An 18,838-nucleotide genomic window follows, 5' to 3' on the forward strand; every position below is an offset into this window, starting at 1 on the left:
TGGTCTGAGCGCGTGCTACCCCCTCCCCCCTCCCCAGACCTGGTCTGAGCGCGTGCTACCCCCCTCCCCAGACCTGGTCTGAGCGCGTGCTACCCCCCTCCCCCCTCCCCAGACCTGGTCTGAGCGCGTGCTGACAGTCTGGTTGGCCAGGTTGCTGACGATGCCTGAGATGCAGAGTGGCCCAGCGAAGCCCAGCAGGTCGGACAGGTAGCGGAAGGTGCTGCTGAGGAGGATAGGCCGGCCGAACGCCAGGTACATGGACCTCCACATGGAGGGGGCTCGCTCCGGCTCCTCCGCCCTCTGGGGGGGGGGGGGGGGGTTAAGAATGATCAACTTCCTCTCCATCCAAACACACTCCTCACGCTTTCATCATAGCCCACCCCCTCCTCCTCTCTGCTCCTTACCCCCTGCTCCTCTCTGCTCCTCACCCCCTCCTCCTCTCTGCTCCTCACCCCCTACTCCTCTCTGCTCCTCCCCCCTCCTCCTCTCTGCTCCTCCCCCCCCTCCTCCCCCCTCCTCCTCTCTGCTCCTCACCCCCTACTCCTCTCTGCTCCTCCCCCCGTCCTCCCCCCTCCTCCTCTCTGCTCCTCCCCCCTCCTCCTCTCTGCTCCTCCCCCCTCCTCACCCTCTGCTCCTCCCCCCCTCCTCACCCCCCCCTCCTCACCCCCTCCTCACCCTCTGCTCCTCGTACACGTCCTTCAGTCGAAGGTAGTTGGTGAGGGCCCTCATGGCGATGGGCAGCTTGCCGATCTTCTTCAGCTCGATGGGCCTGGTGTGAGCCCCCATCACCAGCTGGTTCATCCACCAGTAGGTGGCCTTGGACAGCAGGTTGACGAAGGGCTGCAGGAAGCGGACCCCCAGGTCCTGGAGGTCCTCTGGTGGCTTCACCTTCTGGGGGTTTGAGAAGAACACGTACTTCTGCACACACACACACACACGAGAGGATACACACACACACACATGGTTAGACACCGGTTAGACAAATGACTAAAGGACTAAATGTAGACACACAAACATGTTTAACAAACTGATCCCCACAGCTCCACACCTTTCCGAAGAAACACTCGACAACCTACTTCCTGTTTCCGCCACCGTATGGCCTTCGAACCAGGAAGTGCCGACTCACCCTGACCCTGATGACATTGACCTCCACAGCCATCAGCAGGCCATACAGGAGCACCAACAGCGCTGTGATGCAGAAGCGCAGGTGCTGGATGCTGATGCCCAGCTCTGCAAACTTCCACAGCTTAATGGACTTGGTGATGAAGGCCAGGACCCAGTAGATGAACAGGGCTGGGGAGGCAGGAGGGAGTGTCACTGGTAACAGATAGGATGTGTGTGTGTGTGTTAGCGTGTGTGTGTTAGCGTGTGTGTGTGTGTGTGTGTGTCTTACCCAGCAGTAGCTTGGGGAAGTTGGAGGTCTCTATGTTGTGGTAGTACACTAGAGAGGTTGTGGCCGCTATGAAGCCCATGAACGCAGGCATGAACAGGTGCAGGTGGTTAGTGCGCATCTCACTGACAGGAGACAGGAAAACACACAGAGATAAGACAAGTTATTTATTTACAGTTTACTTGTTATCTAAAATACATCATTATTATTATTATTATAATACCCACCCTAAATCCTCACAGTTCTTTACAAAGCGAGGAAGATGTTGTATTCATGGGTCATGTGTTGTACAGTGCTGATAATAAAATATGTCTTATTATTAATTAATCCTAATCATGTGTTCTTTAAGCAGGCACTTTGTTCCAAAGCGACATACAGGACAGAGAGGGAATTGAACCTGTGATCTCTTGATCTTACTTGTTGGACACGATGCCCTCGGCGATCTCGCACACGTGGATGAAGAGCAGGGAGAAGGTGAGGACCCAGCGCAGGTTGTGTCCAGGGAAGTGGAGCCACGTGTTGTGGTGGATCTGGACCTTGGAGCTCTGACTGCCCCAGCCTGGGACACAGCAGCCAGGCAGGTACAGGAGCACAGCAGGTACAGGAGCACAGCAGGTACAGGAGCACAGCAGGTACAGGAGCACAGCAGGTACAGGAGCACAGCAGGTACAGGAGCACAGCAGGTACAGGAGCACAGCAGGTACAGGAGCACAGCAGGTACAGGAGCACAGCAGGTAGAGGGGGGACACAACATCCACATCAGATACATGAGAAATAGGGTTGGGCAAAATGCACCGGGCAAAACCTCCAAACGATACCCAACCCTACTGAGAAACACAGCCCAACACTGTCTAATAATCTGCCTTTACCCCTGTGTGTGTGTGTGTGTGTGTGTGTGTGTGTGTGTGTGTGTGTGTGTGTGTGTGTGTGTGTGTGTGTGTGTGTGTGTGTGTGTGTGTGGACACAGACACATAAATGTAGGTTGTGATGCCATGGTAACCCATCTGAGTGTACCGATGAAGAGGATGGGGAAGGTGATGAAGAGGAGGAAGACATGAGGGACCAGGTTGAGGGCGTCGACGAAGCAGCCGTTGTTCAGCACGCCCTTCTCCACCCCGTAAGCACTTTTATTCACATCGTTACCACAGAAGGAGAGCGCCATGCCACACGATTGGTCCACGCAAGCCTAGGGGGAGGGGCATGGGGTGGGAAGGAGATATGTCAGTGGACAGAATCTTGTCAGTTTAAACCACTGGCCAGTCCTAGTGAGGCAAAAGATGACTACTGATTCAAGGGTTTGAGTGAAGAACAGACAAACAGGTAGGGAGGTAGAGAGACAGACAGACAGGTAGACAGACAGGTAGCCAGACAGAAAGGCAGGCCAGAAGCTTGGTGAAAGACAACATCTCCCTGTAAGTGTTGAGTTCTGCAGTTATTGACATTACAATGTCCAGGTGTCATTCCTAACAACCTGCAGTGATATTTAAGAGTGTCAGGTTGATGACCTGACTGATGACCTGACTGATGACCTGACTGATGACCTGACTGATGACCTGACTGATGACCTGACTGATGACCTGACTGATGACCTGACTGATGACCTGACTGTACAGCCAGTTTCTCACCTTTAGCCCCTGGGTGTTTGGTTGAACTACTGGCCACCATTGAATAATAACAGTCACAATCAAATCTAATTGTATTTGTAGGCTAAAGCCCTTTTAAAAGCAATGTCACAGAGGGCTTCAAATACGCCCGGAGAAATGGCCCTCAACCAACCTGAACTTAAAACAACAATGTGCTCATTTAGCAGATGCCTTTATCCTAACGGTACAGGGAGATTTGAACCTGCGGCCTGTACCTAGCTCAGTAAGCTAATCACCAGATGAATAAACTCCTGTCTGTCCCCTCATGTTTTCTGCTCGCTGCCAGTTGTTCCTGTTAACACACCTGTCATCCTTACGTTGCTGTAAACACTCTTTTGCCACCTCACGTCAGCATCAACTCAACACCTTTCTTATCGCTGTACGTTACCGTACACACAACTAAATGCAGAGTAAATGTGTCTGGTTTAGCTCGTGCTTCCAACGGCAGAAATATTCAAGAGATTATTTGTTATAAAAACAAACTAGTGAATAATCTCTCAAGTGTAAAACACGACATGCACTTTAAAAAATGTTTTATCCTAAACTCTGCTAAATCTATCAAACAAAATAGACAACTACAAAATACTGTCTCAATAAGTATGGTCAGTTCAGCGTTCTTTTAACACAGCGGGACTTTTAACGGCTTAGAAACCTTTGTCGCAAAGCGTCAAACGTACAAAACACCAGGCTGTTATTACGGCAAGGCTTAGAAAACGAGAAAGGGACATCTTACCACGAAATTAAAAAAAGTTCTTATTGGCGCTCGTTCATTCCGTTTGCCTGGTGTATATGCGCCAGTGTTCAGTGAGAGATGGTTATTTTTAGCCGTGGTGCATCAACTGCGCATACTGCACCCCCCTATCGGGTTTCCAAACTTGCCCAAGTCTGTCGCGGGGGTTGAACTTCCCTAACTCTGTGGAGCATGTGTTCCACCGGCAACACGAGCAAGGTGCACCCAACTATTTATTATGATAAACCCGTATCCAATAGTAGCCTACTAGCAGGCGTATTAGACAATGTCAGATTGTTTAAAGGGTGGTACGGTAGACCGTGATTGGCACGTGTTCCCTGTGTTGATATGATGACCCTCGGGGTCAGAACAATTGACCGCTCCCGGAGGCTTTGGTGTTGGGTCACCGGGGATGTAATCTACACAAACAATGTACACTTCATCCGGTAGTCTACTCCGTTAGGAACACAACGAGGATTAAGAGCGCTGTTACAGTGCTTAAAGCCTAAATTGCATTTGTCACCGAATACCTTCCCGAACGCCGATTTATACCAATGTTAAAGAACAAAAGACGCTCGCTTTGTCCTTTGATTTCACTAACTAGGTGAAACATCACATGACAGTAAGAAGGTGTGAATAGCATCGTCTTGGTAACATACCGGAGGCGGTTCTGTTCTTGTAGTCGTGACGCACGGGTTCCCTGGCCGGTTGTCAGTGTTTTGAATATGTCCTATCTCCGCTGAGGTACGTCTTCTCTCGTCCAGTCATTGATTCTCTCGGGTTGGTGTTGGTTGTATAGCGGACGGCGCCATGCGGATGCGCGTTCTCAGCAGCAGCAGTGGGATGTCGCACGGGGTGAAACGGTCGGCGTTCTGCAGAGAAATTACACATGACGGGATAGAATCAAGTACGAGAATGTAGGTCACCCGTAGAGCGATAGAGATATTTGTCAATATTTGCCAATATTTGTCTGTCTTTAAAGCTAGCGTTTATAAATGATTCATAAAGGTCGTTGTGTATTTGGTTGTGATGGAGGAATACATAAACAACAAAACCACGTGACTGCTGTGGTTTCCACGTCAGTCGTGTATGACAGTAAAGGTTAACTGGGGTCACAGACGCCGTTCAATATAGGTATGCTCGTGTTTTAATGCACAAGGTGCAAGTATGTATTCATGTGTGTGTGAATGTGTCATGATGGCTACTGTGTGCCCAATATTAACATAATATCTCTCTCCCCCCCTCCCCCCTATCTCTCTCTCCTCCTCCAGGTTGAAGAAGAGCAGTAAGCAGGGTCACCTGGTCCAGACCGTTGATCTCTTCAGAATCTCTTCTGATCAGGATGGTGAAGATCTTATAACATCCCATAATACCATATGGTCATATCTTATTCCCATAACAGCAGGGTGCTTGGTGATGAAGATCACTCACACTCACACATGAGAAGGGGGAGAAAGCTGAAATACAAGGGAGAGAGAGCGGGAGGCTGGGGGAATAAAAAAAAGGGATTACAGGGGATCCCAGATGTTTTTTCCTCAGAAAAGCTTTTATCTGGGATCTGAAAGATGGGTTGTGATGTGTTGATGTACAGTGGCCTGCTGTAACCGCTGAGCTGTACGTGTGCAGACTTCTGATCATGTGACAGTACAGTGTGTGCATGAGCAAGGGAGCTCAGGGCTACTCCAGTGCAACACACACACACCGAGTCCTTCCAAGTGTGGGTGATGGGTGCTGACAGAACCAGGTTTGTAGGCTGTAGAGCCCCTCCTCCAGCTCTGCCTCACCCTCCCCCAACCCTCTGCCCCTCCACCCTTCCCCAACCCTCTGCCCTTCCCCCAGCCATGCCCCGCCCCTCCAGCCATGCCCCGCCCCTCCAGCCATGCCCCGCCACTCCGCCCTGCACCTGGCCGTCCACCCTCCCCTCAGCCGGGCTCACAGAGGCCCAGCAAGGCCAGACTGAAGCCTGGGGCCGGGGTTGTAGCAGGCCCAGGCGGGGTGACCGCCAGGCGGGGTGACCACCGCCTGTGGGACAGCATGTGGGGGCGGAGGAGTGTCCAGGGAGCCAGCAGCATGAGAACTGGGCCAGGGGTGTGTGTGTGTCTGTGAGTGTAGCGCAGAGTGTGTGTGTGTTACAGTGTGTACGTTTGTGTTTGTTTTTCTGACAATGTGTGTGTGTGACAGCATGTGTGTGTGTGATAGCATGTGTGTGTGTGTGACACTGTGCAGAGGTTCACATCCCCCAGATCCTCCCAGGAAACAGTGAGAGGGGAACCCTGACCCATGACCTTGTGACACCCAGGAGGAAGTGGATTATGTGTGCCCAATCACAGAGTCCCACGGGGCCTGGACGAGGTGACGCGGGCGGGGGGGAGGGGGGGTTACGAGGTGACAGAGGGGGGAGGGATGATGAACAGAGTAGAAGGAAGGATGGAGGGTTTAGAGGAGGGATGATGAAGAGGGGTAGAGGTCAGAGAGAGCTCTTTGAGAACGTTCCAGATTCCCAGCGCCTGAAGATCGTGCTGGGAACAGCTGGTCAACACGTATACATGTGATGAGTGCGTCATCCACAACACGCAGGACATGTGAAAGGTCTCTTTTACATCTATCCTATCTCTCTTCCTTCCTCTCCCCTATCTGTCTTTAATCTCTCTCTCTTTTCTCCTCTTTCTCCATCTTTACTAAGTCAAACAGCTCATCATGTCACTGATGATCAGGTGCCATCTCAGTCTCCCAGCCAATCACGTTCCAGGTGCCATCTCAGTTTCTGAGGACATAGAGGGATTGGACTCAGTCCTGGGGGAGCTCAGCCATTGGTCTATCTCCCGATGACATAATCAGCCCCAGGAACCACTTATTCCCCATCACGAATGTTCCTGGCGATGGTTGCCGTGACGAGGGGTTGGGGGCACCCTGGGGTAGAGGAATCCTGTGGTTCTCAGCGTGAGAACATAGAGCAGAACCGGGGGGGGGAACCTTTAGGCTGTGGCGCCGCAGAACAGGAAGTGGGAACCAGCTGTAGATCCACTCCTCCGCAGGGACGAGAGACAGGGAGGTACACAGGCTGGTGGACACACACACACACATATATACACTCACATATATATACACACAAGGTACAGGTGCCCTCATCATAAACACTCAGAGCTGACACACCCTCTCTACACACCTCTCACTAGAACACGTGTGTGTGTGTGAGATTTTAGAGAGAATGTGCCTTTATTATGTCTCCTGACCTCAGTCAAACAGTAACACTGGGTGACATTGAGACAAATTGAAGGCAGGTATCCATAGCAACCATACGTGTTTGCCGGCGTGAATCTGGTTCATATGTCAGGTTCAGGTTCATGTATGGTTTACATAGCTTGCGGTGGATTAGACAACGTTTAATACAAAGTCGTTTATACAGTATTGGAGTACAAACGGTGGTCTAGTCCAGGGTATAGGGACTGAGTACACCCATGTCTAAGCAACTAGGCTACTTACATAATTTCAACCAAATATAGGCCTATGTGCAGTATTTCTTCAGTTTCCGCCGCAGCACCGGGGTGTATTTTCAGGGGTTATCTTACACTGCCATCTGCTGGTTGGTTGTGGTACACTGTGTCCATAGTTTTGATTTGGTCGGCACTTCCTCACAAAACCGCCCTAAACAATTTAGTAATATTTCCTCCGCATCACAACCGATCGCAAAACCATTTGGCTGATCAACTCCTAAAGTATTTGAGAACACAGACAGCGCTTCGGGAAAGTTCTAGGCTACGCCTATGGAAGTCAATCAGTAACATGCTGTACATAACGAGTGGATGTCGGTAGGGGGCGCCCAACAGCTTTACGAAAAGTAAACTACGTATTCCAGATTTTTGGGTTAAAATATGTAAGCCTATATATTATTTAAAAGAACTAATCACCAAAACCTGTAGTTTCTAACCCCAAGACATAGCCTACAAGTAGAGCATGTACCGTCCAGCAGAACATCAAGGATCAGAGGTGCAGTGTTCTAACAGTATCACACAAACAAACCTTTTTACATTTACACATTTACATTTAGTCATTTAGCAGACGCTCTTATCCAGAGCGACTTACAGTAAGTACAGGGACATTCCCCCGAGACAAGTAGGGTGAAGTGCCTTGCCCAAGGACACAACGTCAGTTGGCATGACCAGGAATCGAACTGACAACCTTCGGATTACTAGCCCGATTCCCTCACCTCAGCCTGACTCCTTTTTGACTCCTTTTTGCCATATCACATTTTGCCATATCACATTACCTTCCAAGCACTGTGTAGCATATTAGCTTTAATATAAAGCTGGAGTGTGTTTGATGAAGTCCGTTCAGCATACTCAATTCAATAAAATGGCCACAAGATGAAAAACGTAATTTTTCATGACAGGAAGGTTATCTGAAAGACTGATTAAACATTCATAAACTTTATATTGGATTGTTCTGCTTCACAGAGCCTGTTATTAGGTGTCAACCAGCCACAAACGCAGTAATGAAGTGAGTGTAATTCCAGGGCATTGTGATTTCAAGGATTAAGGAAATTAGTTCCGTTTTAATCATTGTGGCACACAGATACTGCAGCTAATGGGAGCGCAGCATTGTGCGGCTTTCCTAACTCCACGCTCTGCCGCACAATTAATTCACCTGAACATAATTACATTACGCAGCTAATAGGCAGCTTCTTTAGATCAGATAGCTGCTCTCCGGAGGCTGTCTGACAAAGCAAGCCGTCAGAAAGGTCGTTTTATCCACGGAAGCAACTCCAGGTGATTCTGGAGTTTCTTCAGGGATTACGTTATTACGTGATTGAACTCCGTGAGCTCCACGTTCAGAACATTCACGTGCAGTGTGTGTGGATCTGCACAGTTTGACGTGCTCAACATGTTTGTGTCACACAAAGGCCCGTTAAGCATCCGTACGCACTCTTCTGAGTTCGGATTAAGGACGAACATATATGACCGCGGGTCTTTTTTAAGAGAATAATTCAAACAATATCTCCATTGAAACGTTTTTAGTGCAGGACTAGGGTTAATCCATGTCTGAGAAACTGGGCCTTAGTGAATTTAGGAACGTAATTGAAACACACTGATCGCTTTGTGTTGTTTTGACGTGTCGAGGTTGCTGGTTCTGTGATAGACGATGAGGATGTCAGCGCTGGGAAAACCAGACATGCGAGAGGATGATTTAATAACTGCCTAAATGTTCAGCCTCAGCGGCTGGGATAAAGATATCGTTACTCTGTGCTAAATGTCTCTTCTCTTGGTTCAGGTGACTCTGCAGCAGGACTCACACAGACATCTTGTTACTTGATCGAATATCTTGTGTTTATTAGAACAGGTTGTCTTTGTGTGTGTGTGTGAGTGTTACTTGATGTCAGCTTTCCCTAGATAGAGATGACTAGATTCACCCTAGGTAAAGGTGACCCTAGATAGAGGTGACCCTAGATAGAGGTGACCCTAGATAGAGGTGGCCCTAGATAAAGATGATCCTAGATAGAGGTGACCCTAGATAAAGGTGACCCTAGATAGAGGTGACCCTAGATAAAGGTGACCCTAGATAGAGGTGACCCTGGATAAAGGTGACCCTAGATAGAGGTGATCCTAGATAGAGGTGACCCTAGATAAAGGTGATCCTAGATAGGTTGGGCTGACAGACTAGGGGGTGACAGATGGTATGACCATGACCTTGGCTCTGGCATGGTCTGGCACGGCCACTCAAACACACACACATCGCCCCTCTCTGACACACACACTCACTCTCATACCTCACAGGGTTGTGAGTTTTAAGGAGTGCAATACGTCACGGTGACAGCTGCCAGCGGTTGGCATGGTGACTCAGTAACTGAGCGATGCGATTCTAATCAGTTTCAGAGCTGAATATTAATATTGGTCCGTTCCGCTTCACACTGCTCTTCATCTCTCTGATTGGGATTTCTAGTTCAGGGTCTCCAACATGCATCAACATCGTATGGAGGAAAAGAAAACGTTAGATAAACAGGATGAAGCTCATGAACAATCGTTGTATAATGTGCATGTTTTATATGTTTGATATTTTTGTATTATTGTTTAGATCATATTGAACCATTCTTCCATCCTTTCAGTCCCTTGTAATCCATGTAATCCATGGTCCAGCTAGATTAACAACAAACATATTGTCCTGGAAATGGGGAGTTATTGAGAGTTGGATAAGAACAGAGAGAGATGGGGAGTGTGAAAGGGGAGAGGAGAGAGTTCCCATTGGTTAGGGGTCAACATCAGTATTTCAGTAATGAGCCAGATGGGTGTGTGTGTGTTCAGGGTGAATGTGTGTTATGGTGTGTGTGTGTTCACCTCACCGCCTCTAATCTGCCATGCAGCCTCTAAACTGCCATCTTTACAGCCTCTAATCCATTCTTCCTAACCTCACAGCCTCTAATTTGCTCCTCACCTCCTCACTTTACAGCCTCTAAACTGTCAACCTCACAGCCTCTAATCTGCTCCTCCTCACCTCACAGCCTCTAAACTGTCAGCCTCAGAGCCTCTAATCTGCTCCTCTTCACCTCAGTCTCTAATATGTTAGCCTCACAGCCTCTAAACTGCTCCCCTTCTCCTTTGATCTGCTTCCCCTCTCAGCCTATAATCCTGCTGGACTCACCTCAAAACCTCTAAAGATAATTTCTTTCTTCCCCCCATTCTAACAGGTTATTTCCCTCCACTCTCTCTCTCTCTCTCTCTCTACAGAGTTCATGTTTTGACCTTGACACAGCACTCTGAACTCTTCAATTTATACTGAGTTGCTCTCATCAACCCAGACCCATAATTTACTGTAGCCATTATGTTTTTAATGCTAATACAACTCAAATCAGATAAATGATCAGAAACATGGCAGAACTTTTTCCTTCCCTCATTAAAACGTCCCCAAGCATTAAAATGATCTATAGTGTTTTGTTAAGTAGTCTTGATAAAGCATTTGGCAGACTGCTAGCCTGTAGTATTCATCCAGAAGATTTACGAAATCAGAAAGGGGGCCACCGAGCTGTGCCAAGGATTATGTTTCAAACATTATTGGAACAATGGTCACTATTGTACCATAAGCGTCGAGTTAACCCTAGAGGCGACGGCACGGTCACGCACGCTTCGATTAGCCTCTTTCTTCCTCGAAAACTGTCTCGCCGATTTAACTGACCGTCTCCGAGTCAAGGGGTACGATTCTCACTCTACAGTTTCCTTGTCATAAATATACAACAGATATGTGGTGAGGTCAGGTTCGGCCAATTTTACTTTCGTATTCAAACGCATATGGGCGCAAAACTATTGGCTGCTTTTAATTTAAACTTTAAACAAAGACGGTTTCTGGCTGCAGGTGAATTCCGGATTCTTCCGCTTGAGGGGAAGAGAGGGCTAGCAGCTAATATTTCCGCTGTGGTTTTCGGGATAGTTTAGTGAGAGTCCCTTGGTGTTGTGAGTGTAAACGGATCCGTACAGGCTTGGTCTTTTGTATAGAGAGGGCGCGGGGAGCGGAGGGAGGAGGGAGAGTAGTCACTCCATCTCGTTTTTTTGTTGAAGACTGGATCGCGCCGTTTACAGTCCAGCGTGGATCAACTCTGTCGTTCCGGAGTTCAACACAGCACACACGTCGGACCGGGGTGGCGTTTATTAAAGCACGCACCTGAACCCAGCCTGTGTAATTTGGCGTGTCTGGGAGTTGATAAGGAACTTGCCGTCCGCCGTAGTAATATAGTTCTAACTTCCCTACAGCGAGCAGGAAACCGCAGACAGGATTTTCTATCTCACAATTTCGTTGTTTCTGGAATGTTGTCGCTAGCCGCCCTCGCTGACTGGGGAGAGATGTGAACTTTTTTTTACGGACGCTGAGTAAGACGAGATTTCTTTTCTGGGTGAAATAGAAGACGACCAGAAATAACATCTGGACGGCGAGCGAGTGCGTGTGTCGTTGGCTGAAATCGAGGTAAGAAACAATGACCGAGTTTTTTGTTAGTTTTTTAAAGCAGTCCTTTTCTTTGTGGTTGCTATATGGGTTTAAACTTCATACTGCCAAGGAACGTAGGACGGAGAGAGTAGTAACCTAGAACAAAGTTGAGCATTTGGTAACTCAATTAGGCTACTACAGCCAACATTCCGAAAATACAGTCTGTGAACACACTACATATTAGGCTACATTTCACAGCATATGTGAGAGAGAGCAATGTTGCCAAAAAACAAACAGAAAGCGCGTGAGTTTCGTGTTAATCATCAAAAGGAATCAAGGAGCGGAGTTGATCCTGCGGGTTCGGTCATGCGGATCTGATCATGTTCCTGATTGGGCATCGCTCATAGAAGGAGGAGGGTGAGGGGGTAAAGTACGGAACCGGGAGTCTATTTACTCTTGTCAAATGATACTACCTAGCGTTAACGTGTTGGGCTCAGCAACGTGTTCAGTCTACGTGATACGAGGATACATCGTAAGTCCACGAGGACTGACCTGATGCCCGCTTTTAAATGAGCTCGTGGGTGAGGGGCGGCAGGGTGAACTGACGGGACGCCACTACCTCAAACTAGTCAGCCTGGCTGGTGAGGGGCGGCAGGGTGAACTGACGGGACGCCACTACCTCAAACTAGTCAGCCTGGCTGAACGACTCATCCCAGTTTTATAACCAGGCGCGAACAACGCTAATACTCATGCAACATGGCCACAACTTCCTGTTAGATTATTGTGTTAGATTTGTTGTGACCAGTAACTCCAGTATCACCCTCCGTTTTGCTTCAGTGCTGATGAGCCGGTTCTGTGTGAGCCAGAAGGATTGATCAGTCATTATATGGACAATTTGACCAGTGTGTGCCATTGATCTGACTGTCAGGAAGAAGTTTCAGGGTGAGACACTGAGCTGCTGTTTGTAAGGATCTGCAGATCAGAGTCTGATAGACGTCTACCATCTCTTCACTTTTCAAATCTTCCTCCTCACCAGTGGCGATTTTAGACCCTTTTTAGGGGTGCTCAAGCATGCTGATGCTGGTAGTTCATGAAGAAAGGGACATCCTTAGGTTTTTCATTCATTCAATATTTTGCATAATAATAAATAAATGTATTAATTGTTATCCAGTGAAATTAGGGATTTATTAGCAAGGGGGTTCAACACTTTTGCAAGGCACTATGTTCATGTCACATTCTCATTGGGGGCTGAGCACCCCTAAAGGTCTCATCCTAGAATCGCCCCTGCTCCTCACTGCTCCAACAAGGCAGTTCGCCTCCCCCCCCTCTGTCTGTCTGTCTGTCTCTCTCTCTCTCTCTCTCTCTCTCCACTCTACTGATCCAAAACAGGAAGGACCTCCCCATACAGGGTCAAAGGTTGAGGGGGCAGAAACAGAGTGAGTGCTCTCTTCCTCACTCCCCTCCACCCTCCTCCTCTCCCCCCTGCCTCTCTCCATCTCCCTCCACCCTCCTCCTCTCCCCCTGCCTCTCTCCATCTCCCTCCACCCTCCTCCTCTCCCCCTGCCTCTCTCCATCTCCCTCCACCCTCTCCTCTCCCCTCCCTGCTCTCTCCCTCCTCCTCTCTCCCTCTCCCTCCACCCTCCACCCTCCTCCTCTCCCCTCCTCCTCTCTCCCTCCACCCTCCTCCTCTCCCCCTGCCTCTCTCCCTCCACCCTCCTCCTCTCTCCCTCCACCCTCCTCCTCTCCCCTGCCTCTCTTCCTCTCTCCCTCTCTCTACCCTCCTCCCTCCTCCTCTCTTCCTCCACCCTCCTCCTCTCTCCCTCCTCTGTCCCTCTCTCCCTCCACCCTCCTCCTCTCTCCCTCCACCCTCCTCCTCTCCCCCTGCCTCTCTCCCTCATCCCCTCTCTCCCTCCTCCTTCTCCAGCTCTCCCCCTGCCCTTCAGCAGTCAGGCTTGTGTTTGTTAGTGTTCCATTCTTCCATGAAGAACTCAGAGACGCAAACACTGACCTTATTCATGTGTGTGTTCTGTCCCCCCGGTCCCTGGAACAGGACTGTTACTGGACATGTCTTGTTTGAGTGTACTTCTCTCGCGCACTCTCTCACTCACTCACTCACTCTCTGTCTCTGTCGCTCTCTCTATCACCACAATTGGATTATCAGTCAAGTAACACAACATAGGAGGGCAAGCTTTCAGAGTTAGTGTGTGTACTTGAGCACATGGTTGTGTTTGTATTGTGTGTGTGTGTGTGATCCTGGCCCCTCAAACAGGACCATCTGTTCTAGGGACACCCACACAGACCTATCAGAATGAATCAGAATGGGATTTATTCGCCATGAAAGTTTGCACAGACAAGGAATTTGCTTTGGCAGGAAGGTGCATACAATAAACATATACCTAAAATTTAAATATGTGGACTATCTATACTAAGGGTACATAAACTAGCAGTACTAAGTGGGATCAACAGACAGCCTGTTGCTAGTCCCAGAACCCTCCAATGGGACGGGCGTTAGAGTAACAGGAAGTAGAGCTTGTTGGTGTCTGGTTTGTGTGTGTATGGCTGATGTATTGTCTTGTGATTCTACAGTTACTACTGTTCAGCCTGGGGGGGGGGGGGGGGGGGGGGGGGGCAGTTTTACACAGTTAACACCATCACCCCCCATCTACCTTTCACATCAGCATCATGATGATGAACATTTACCCTCCACCATTTCTCACACACACACACACACACAGTGGTTAGGCAGCATAATGGAGCCTGCCACAGACTTAATACAGGCCACGCCAGTCAGGATAATGAGGGAGGGGGGAGAGATGGAGGGAGGAGGGGGGGAGAGATGGAAGGAGGAGGGGGGAGAGATGGAGGGAGGAGGGGGGAGAGATGGAGGGAGGAGGGAGGAGAGATGGAGGGAGGAGGGGGGAGAGATGGAGGGAGGAGAGATGGAGGGAGAGGGAAACACAAATACTTCATTTTCATTAATAATTTGTAAATCTCATTGTGATATAATTGATTGCTTTCTAAAATCATTCCTATTCAATGCCATTGGATTGAGCCCAGTGTAGTCAGGACTGTGCAGAGAGAGGGGGGAGGGGTCCGGTGGGGAACAGGGAAGGTACACTTGAGCTTTGTCCTCAGAGAGAGAGGTTACAGCCTGTTGGTGTGTGATTACACACACACACACACACACACAGATCACAGCAGCTTGTTTGCTTGTCGGCCTCTGAGTGTTTGTGCTTCTGTGTCCGAAGGTTGTGTTTGCTGTGGAAACAAGACAGAGTGTGAGTGTGTGTGTGTGAGCACTTTGGAAGGTCTCTTCTACTCACTTTCATTTTTCATTTCCCGTAAACCCCTGTTACAATCCTGTGCCCCCCCGCACACACGCCGGGCAGAGACAGGAGGGAAGAGGGACTCAGTGACTCAGTTCAACACTCCTTCAGCAAGGAGCACGCTCACCATGACGTGGACCAGGAGGGAGGGAGGGGGTGACCTGGACCAGGAGGGGAGGGAGGGAGGGGGTGACCTGGACCAGGAGGGGAGGGAGGGGGTGACCTGGACCAGGATGGGAGGGAGGGAGGGGGTGACCTGGACCAGGAGGGGAGGGAGGGGGTGACCTGGACCAGGAGGGAGGGGAGGGGAGGGGGTGACCTGGACCAGGAGGGAGGGGAGGGAGGGAGGGGGGTGACCTGGACCAGGAGGGGAGGGAGGGAGGGGGTGACCTGGACCAGGAGGGGAGGGAGGAGGGGGTGACCTGGACCAGGAGAGGAGAGAGGGAGGGGGTGACCTGGACCAGGAGGGAGGGGAGGGAGGGGGTGACCTGGACCAGGAGGGAGGGGAGGGAGGGGGAGTTGCATTTAGTTTGCCTATGGGTGTTACTGTATGTGTGCTGTGCTTGTTTGCGGCTGTGTTTCTGTGCATGTGTGTCCATATGTGTCTCTTCATTTCCTGTGTTGGCCTGCTGTATATTCCACTCTGCATGACATTGGCCCTGTGCTGCCTCCCTCTCTCCCTCCCATCCCTCCCTCCCTCCCTCCCTCCCTTGGCCTTCTCTACTCTACCCTAACACAACAATATTCCCAGAACCCAGAGAGGGAGGAGGGCAAAAGTGAAAGAGGGGGAGGGAGGAGGATGGAGGAGGAGGGGGAGAGGGGGAGGGGAGGGAGGGAGGGAGGGGGAGGAGGAGGAGGAGGAGGAGGAGAAGGGGGGGGGGGGAGGAGGAGGAGGAGGAGGAGGGGAGGGAGGGGAGAGAGGGAGGAGGAGGAGGGGGGGGGGAGGGAGAGGAGGGAGGAGAGAGGAGGGGGAGGGGAGAGAGGGCGGGAGGAGGGGAGAGAGAGGGAGGGGGGGAGAGACTGAGAGGATGCAGATTCAGATCACTGCTTTTAAACAAAACCAAATGTCACGCCACTTCTGCCAGTCAGCATAATGACCTCACACACTCCACACTCCATGTTCCATTTCACCGCTCTTTCATTTTAGAAAGACTGCTGTGTTTGAACTTCATAAACTCAACATAATTTTAATGTAATCCTGAGCGGATAGGCCCACACACCTACACGCACAAACACATATGTTAGCTGCTAGCTCTCATTAGCTGTTGTTAGTGGCTAGCTGCTAGCTATCACCTAGGTCCACATCATGAACACTCCTGGTGTTAACTTCACACTTTGCTGTGTTGGAGCTAATAGCAGCTAGCAGCTAACAATTCATTGACATCTAAGTGTTGCTAGACAGCAAATTTCAAATAGTTAATTTAACACCATGAGTGTAGCTATCATTAGCTGTTAGCGAGATGTTAGCTGCTAGTTGTTGTTAGCTGCTAGCTGTTCCCAAGCTGTTGTTGAATTGTTAGTTATTTTGCTGCTAGCTGCTTGTTAATGGCTGTGAGTCAGTAGACATGCTGGATATGTGCTCTGTCCTGTTCAACTGATGCTGTTTACCATCTTGTCACATGTTCAGCCATGATGGTACACAATCAGCTGGAGTGTGTGTGTGTGTGTGTGTGTGCGCACGCCTGGCCTCCTGTGTCTAATAGCACTGCATGTGTCTGGAATGTGAGTTCTTTTATGCTGATTTCAGTTTCTCCTTCTTCCTGTGTGTGTGTGTTTGCCGGACTCCCAGTTGTAAATTCCTATCTCCATTCTGTGGTCAATTAGTCATCTGGACTTGGTTTATTTACATTGTAATGGAAACTCCCGTAGTCTGTTCCCAAATGCTCTCATTTCCTTCTGCTCTCTTCCTCCTCCCTCTCTCTCCTCCCCCTCCTCCCTCTCTCCTCCCCCTCCTCCCTCTGTCCCTCCCCCCTCCTCCCCTCTCCCTCTCCCCTTCTCTCTCAGTCTGACGTTTTAAGACACGTCCCATCCAGGAAGCAGATCAGTGTTGAAGGGAGCCATGTCTCTTTCTCTCCTTTTTTCTCACTTTCTATCTCTATCTATATAATTATACCTATTATTATATCTAATTATATATCCATTTCTCTCATTCTCTATACATCTATGTATAGCTCTACATATCTCTATATAATTATAGCTCTAATTATATCCCTAATTGCATATCTAATGATATCTCCATTTCTTTCTCTCTAGCTCTCAAATTTGAACAGAAGCTCAACTTGCCCTCTGGCATGACTACATAAATGTGTGTGTGCTTGTGGTTGTTTTTGTGTTATTAATTTTGGTCTCAGTAATATCCTGCCTCTGTTGTTTATCCAAGGAATGTACATCCCCAGGAATTGTATAACCACACACACACACACACACACACACAGTGTCCCCCATCAGTGTGGACAGATAGTGACCTGTGGTTCAGCTCTACAGGAGCACATTCCTCTGATGGAGACTTTAAACAATCCCTCCCTCTCCCTGATATCTCTCTCCCTGATCTCTCTCTCTCCCTGATCTCTCTCTCTCTCCCTGCGTCTCTCTCTACACCCTCTCTCTCCCTGATTTCTCTCTCTACACCCTCTCTCTCCCCTGATATCTCTCTCTCTACACCCTCTCTCCCTGATCTCTCTCTCTCTCTCTCTATTACCCTCTCTCCCTGATCTCTCTCTCTCTCTACACCCTCTCTCTCCCTGATCTCTCTCTCTCTCTATACCCTCTCTCTCCCTGATTTCTCTCTCCTTACACCCTCTCTCTCCCTGATTTCTCTCTCTCTCTACACCCTCTCTCTCCCTGCATCCTCTCTCTCTACACCCTGCATCTCTCTCTCTCTACAACCCTCTCTCTTTCTGCATCTCTCTCTCTCTCCTGGCTGGTCCGTGTGTGTGATAACCACTCCATAAACAGTGATAGATTTATAAATATCCCCTTATCGTTCACCTGACAACAGCCTGCAACGAGCTGGCCTATTATGGGATGTCCTGGAGATTAGGAGGTCTGGTTTCCAATGGCAACAGGGTACAAGGTGCGAGTTTATACATTTTTATTTTTACAAAGTTAGTGTTTGGCTTCAATTGAACCTTGTCTTTCTTTCTCTCTCTCTCACACACACACACACAGGGAGGGGGAGAATGTGGTGTGTGAGGCAGCCTGACATGTTATTATTTGCTGCACAGCAGCTCTGTCAAACATCCATTGAACACATTGTCCTTCCTCTCCTCCCTCCATCCCTCTCTGTTCCTCTCTCTCTCTCTCTCTCTCCCCCTGTCTCTGTCTCTCTCTGTCTCTCTCTGTCTCTCTCTGTCTCTCTCTCTCTCCCCCTGTCTCTCTCTGTCTTTCTCTCTCTCTCTGTCTCTCTCTCTCCGTCTCTCTCTCTCTCTCTCCCCCTGTCTCTCTCCGTGTCTCTCTCCGTGTCTCATGCCATGTGATCTGAGTAGATAAGACTCAAGGCTGTACTGGAGTCTGTGTTTGTCATGCAGCCATGTTGCAGCCATGTTGCAGCCATGTTGCAGCCATGTTGCAGCCATGTTGCAGCCATGTTGCAGCCATGTTGCAGCCATGTTGCAGCCATGTTGTATTGAAGAACAGAGACAGCAGAACATCACACAGGCTGATTACCCAGATGGTGTGATGGCTTGTTGTTACGAGGAACACACAGCTGCTGCTGCTGATGAGTTGGTGTAATTAACCTGGGTGTCTCTAAGATGGCAGCCATGACAGTCAGATGACTGATCGACCCTCTGTGTGTGTGCGCGTGCGTGTGTCCATATCCCCTCTTACAGGGGGTCACAGA

The 18,838-nt window shown here is 49.4% G+C and overlaps 2 protein-coding genes across 2 annotated transcripts in view; one reads left to right on the forward strand and one right to left on the reverse strand.

Annotated features, from left to right (window-relative positions):
- The window catches only part of abcc9 (ATP-binding cassette, sub-family C (CFTR/MRP), member 9), a 29,439-nt gene extending 24,969 nt beyond the window's left edge, over positions 1-4,470 (reverse strand). Inside the window, 7 exon segments of the mRNA XM_067254887.1 lie at positions 115-300; positions 676-918; positions 1,127-1,293; positions 1,394-1,515; positions 1,808-1,949; positions 2,405-2,576; positions 4,423-4,470. Of these exon segments, the coding sequence (XP_067110988.1) occupies positions 115-300; positions 676-918; positions 1,127-1,293; positions 1,394-1,515; positions 1,808-1,949; positions 2,405-2,552 (1,008 nt within the window). The 5' untranslated portion in view covers positions 2,553-2,576; positions 4,423-4,470.
- A 6,852-nt stretch (positions 4,471-11,322) lies between these two features.
- Positions 11,323-18,838, forward strand: part of LOC136960394 (plexin-B2-like) — a 31,260-nt gene continuing 23,744 nt past the window's right edge. Inside the window, exon 1 of the mRNA XM_067254880.1 lies at positions 11,323-11,710. The gene's annotated coding sequence lies outside the window, so the exon portion shown is untranslated. The remainder of the gene's footprint in view (positions 11,711-18,838) is intronic.

Source organism: Osmerus mordax, chromosome 17 (assembly GCF_038355195.1).
Source record: "Osmerus mordax isolate fOsmMor3 chromosome 17, fOsmMor3.pri, whole genome shotgun sequence".
Taxonomy (NCBI): Eukaryota; Metazoa; Chordata; class Actinopteri; order Osmeriformes; family Osmeridae; genus Osmerus; species Osmerus mordax.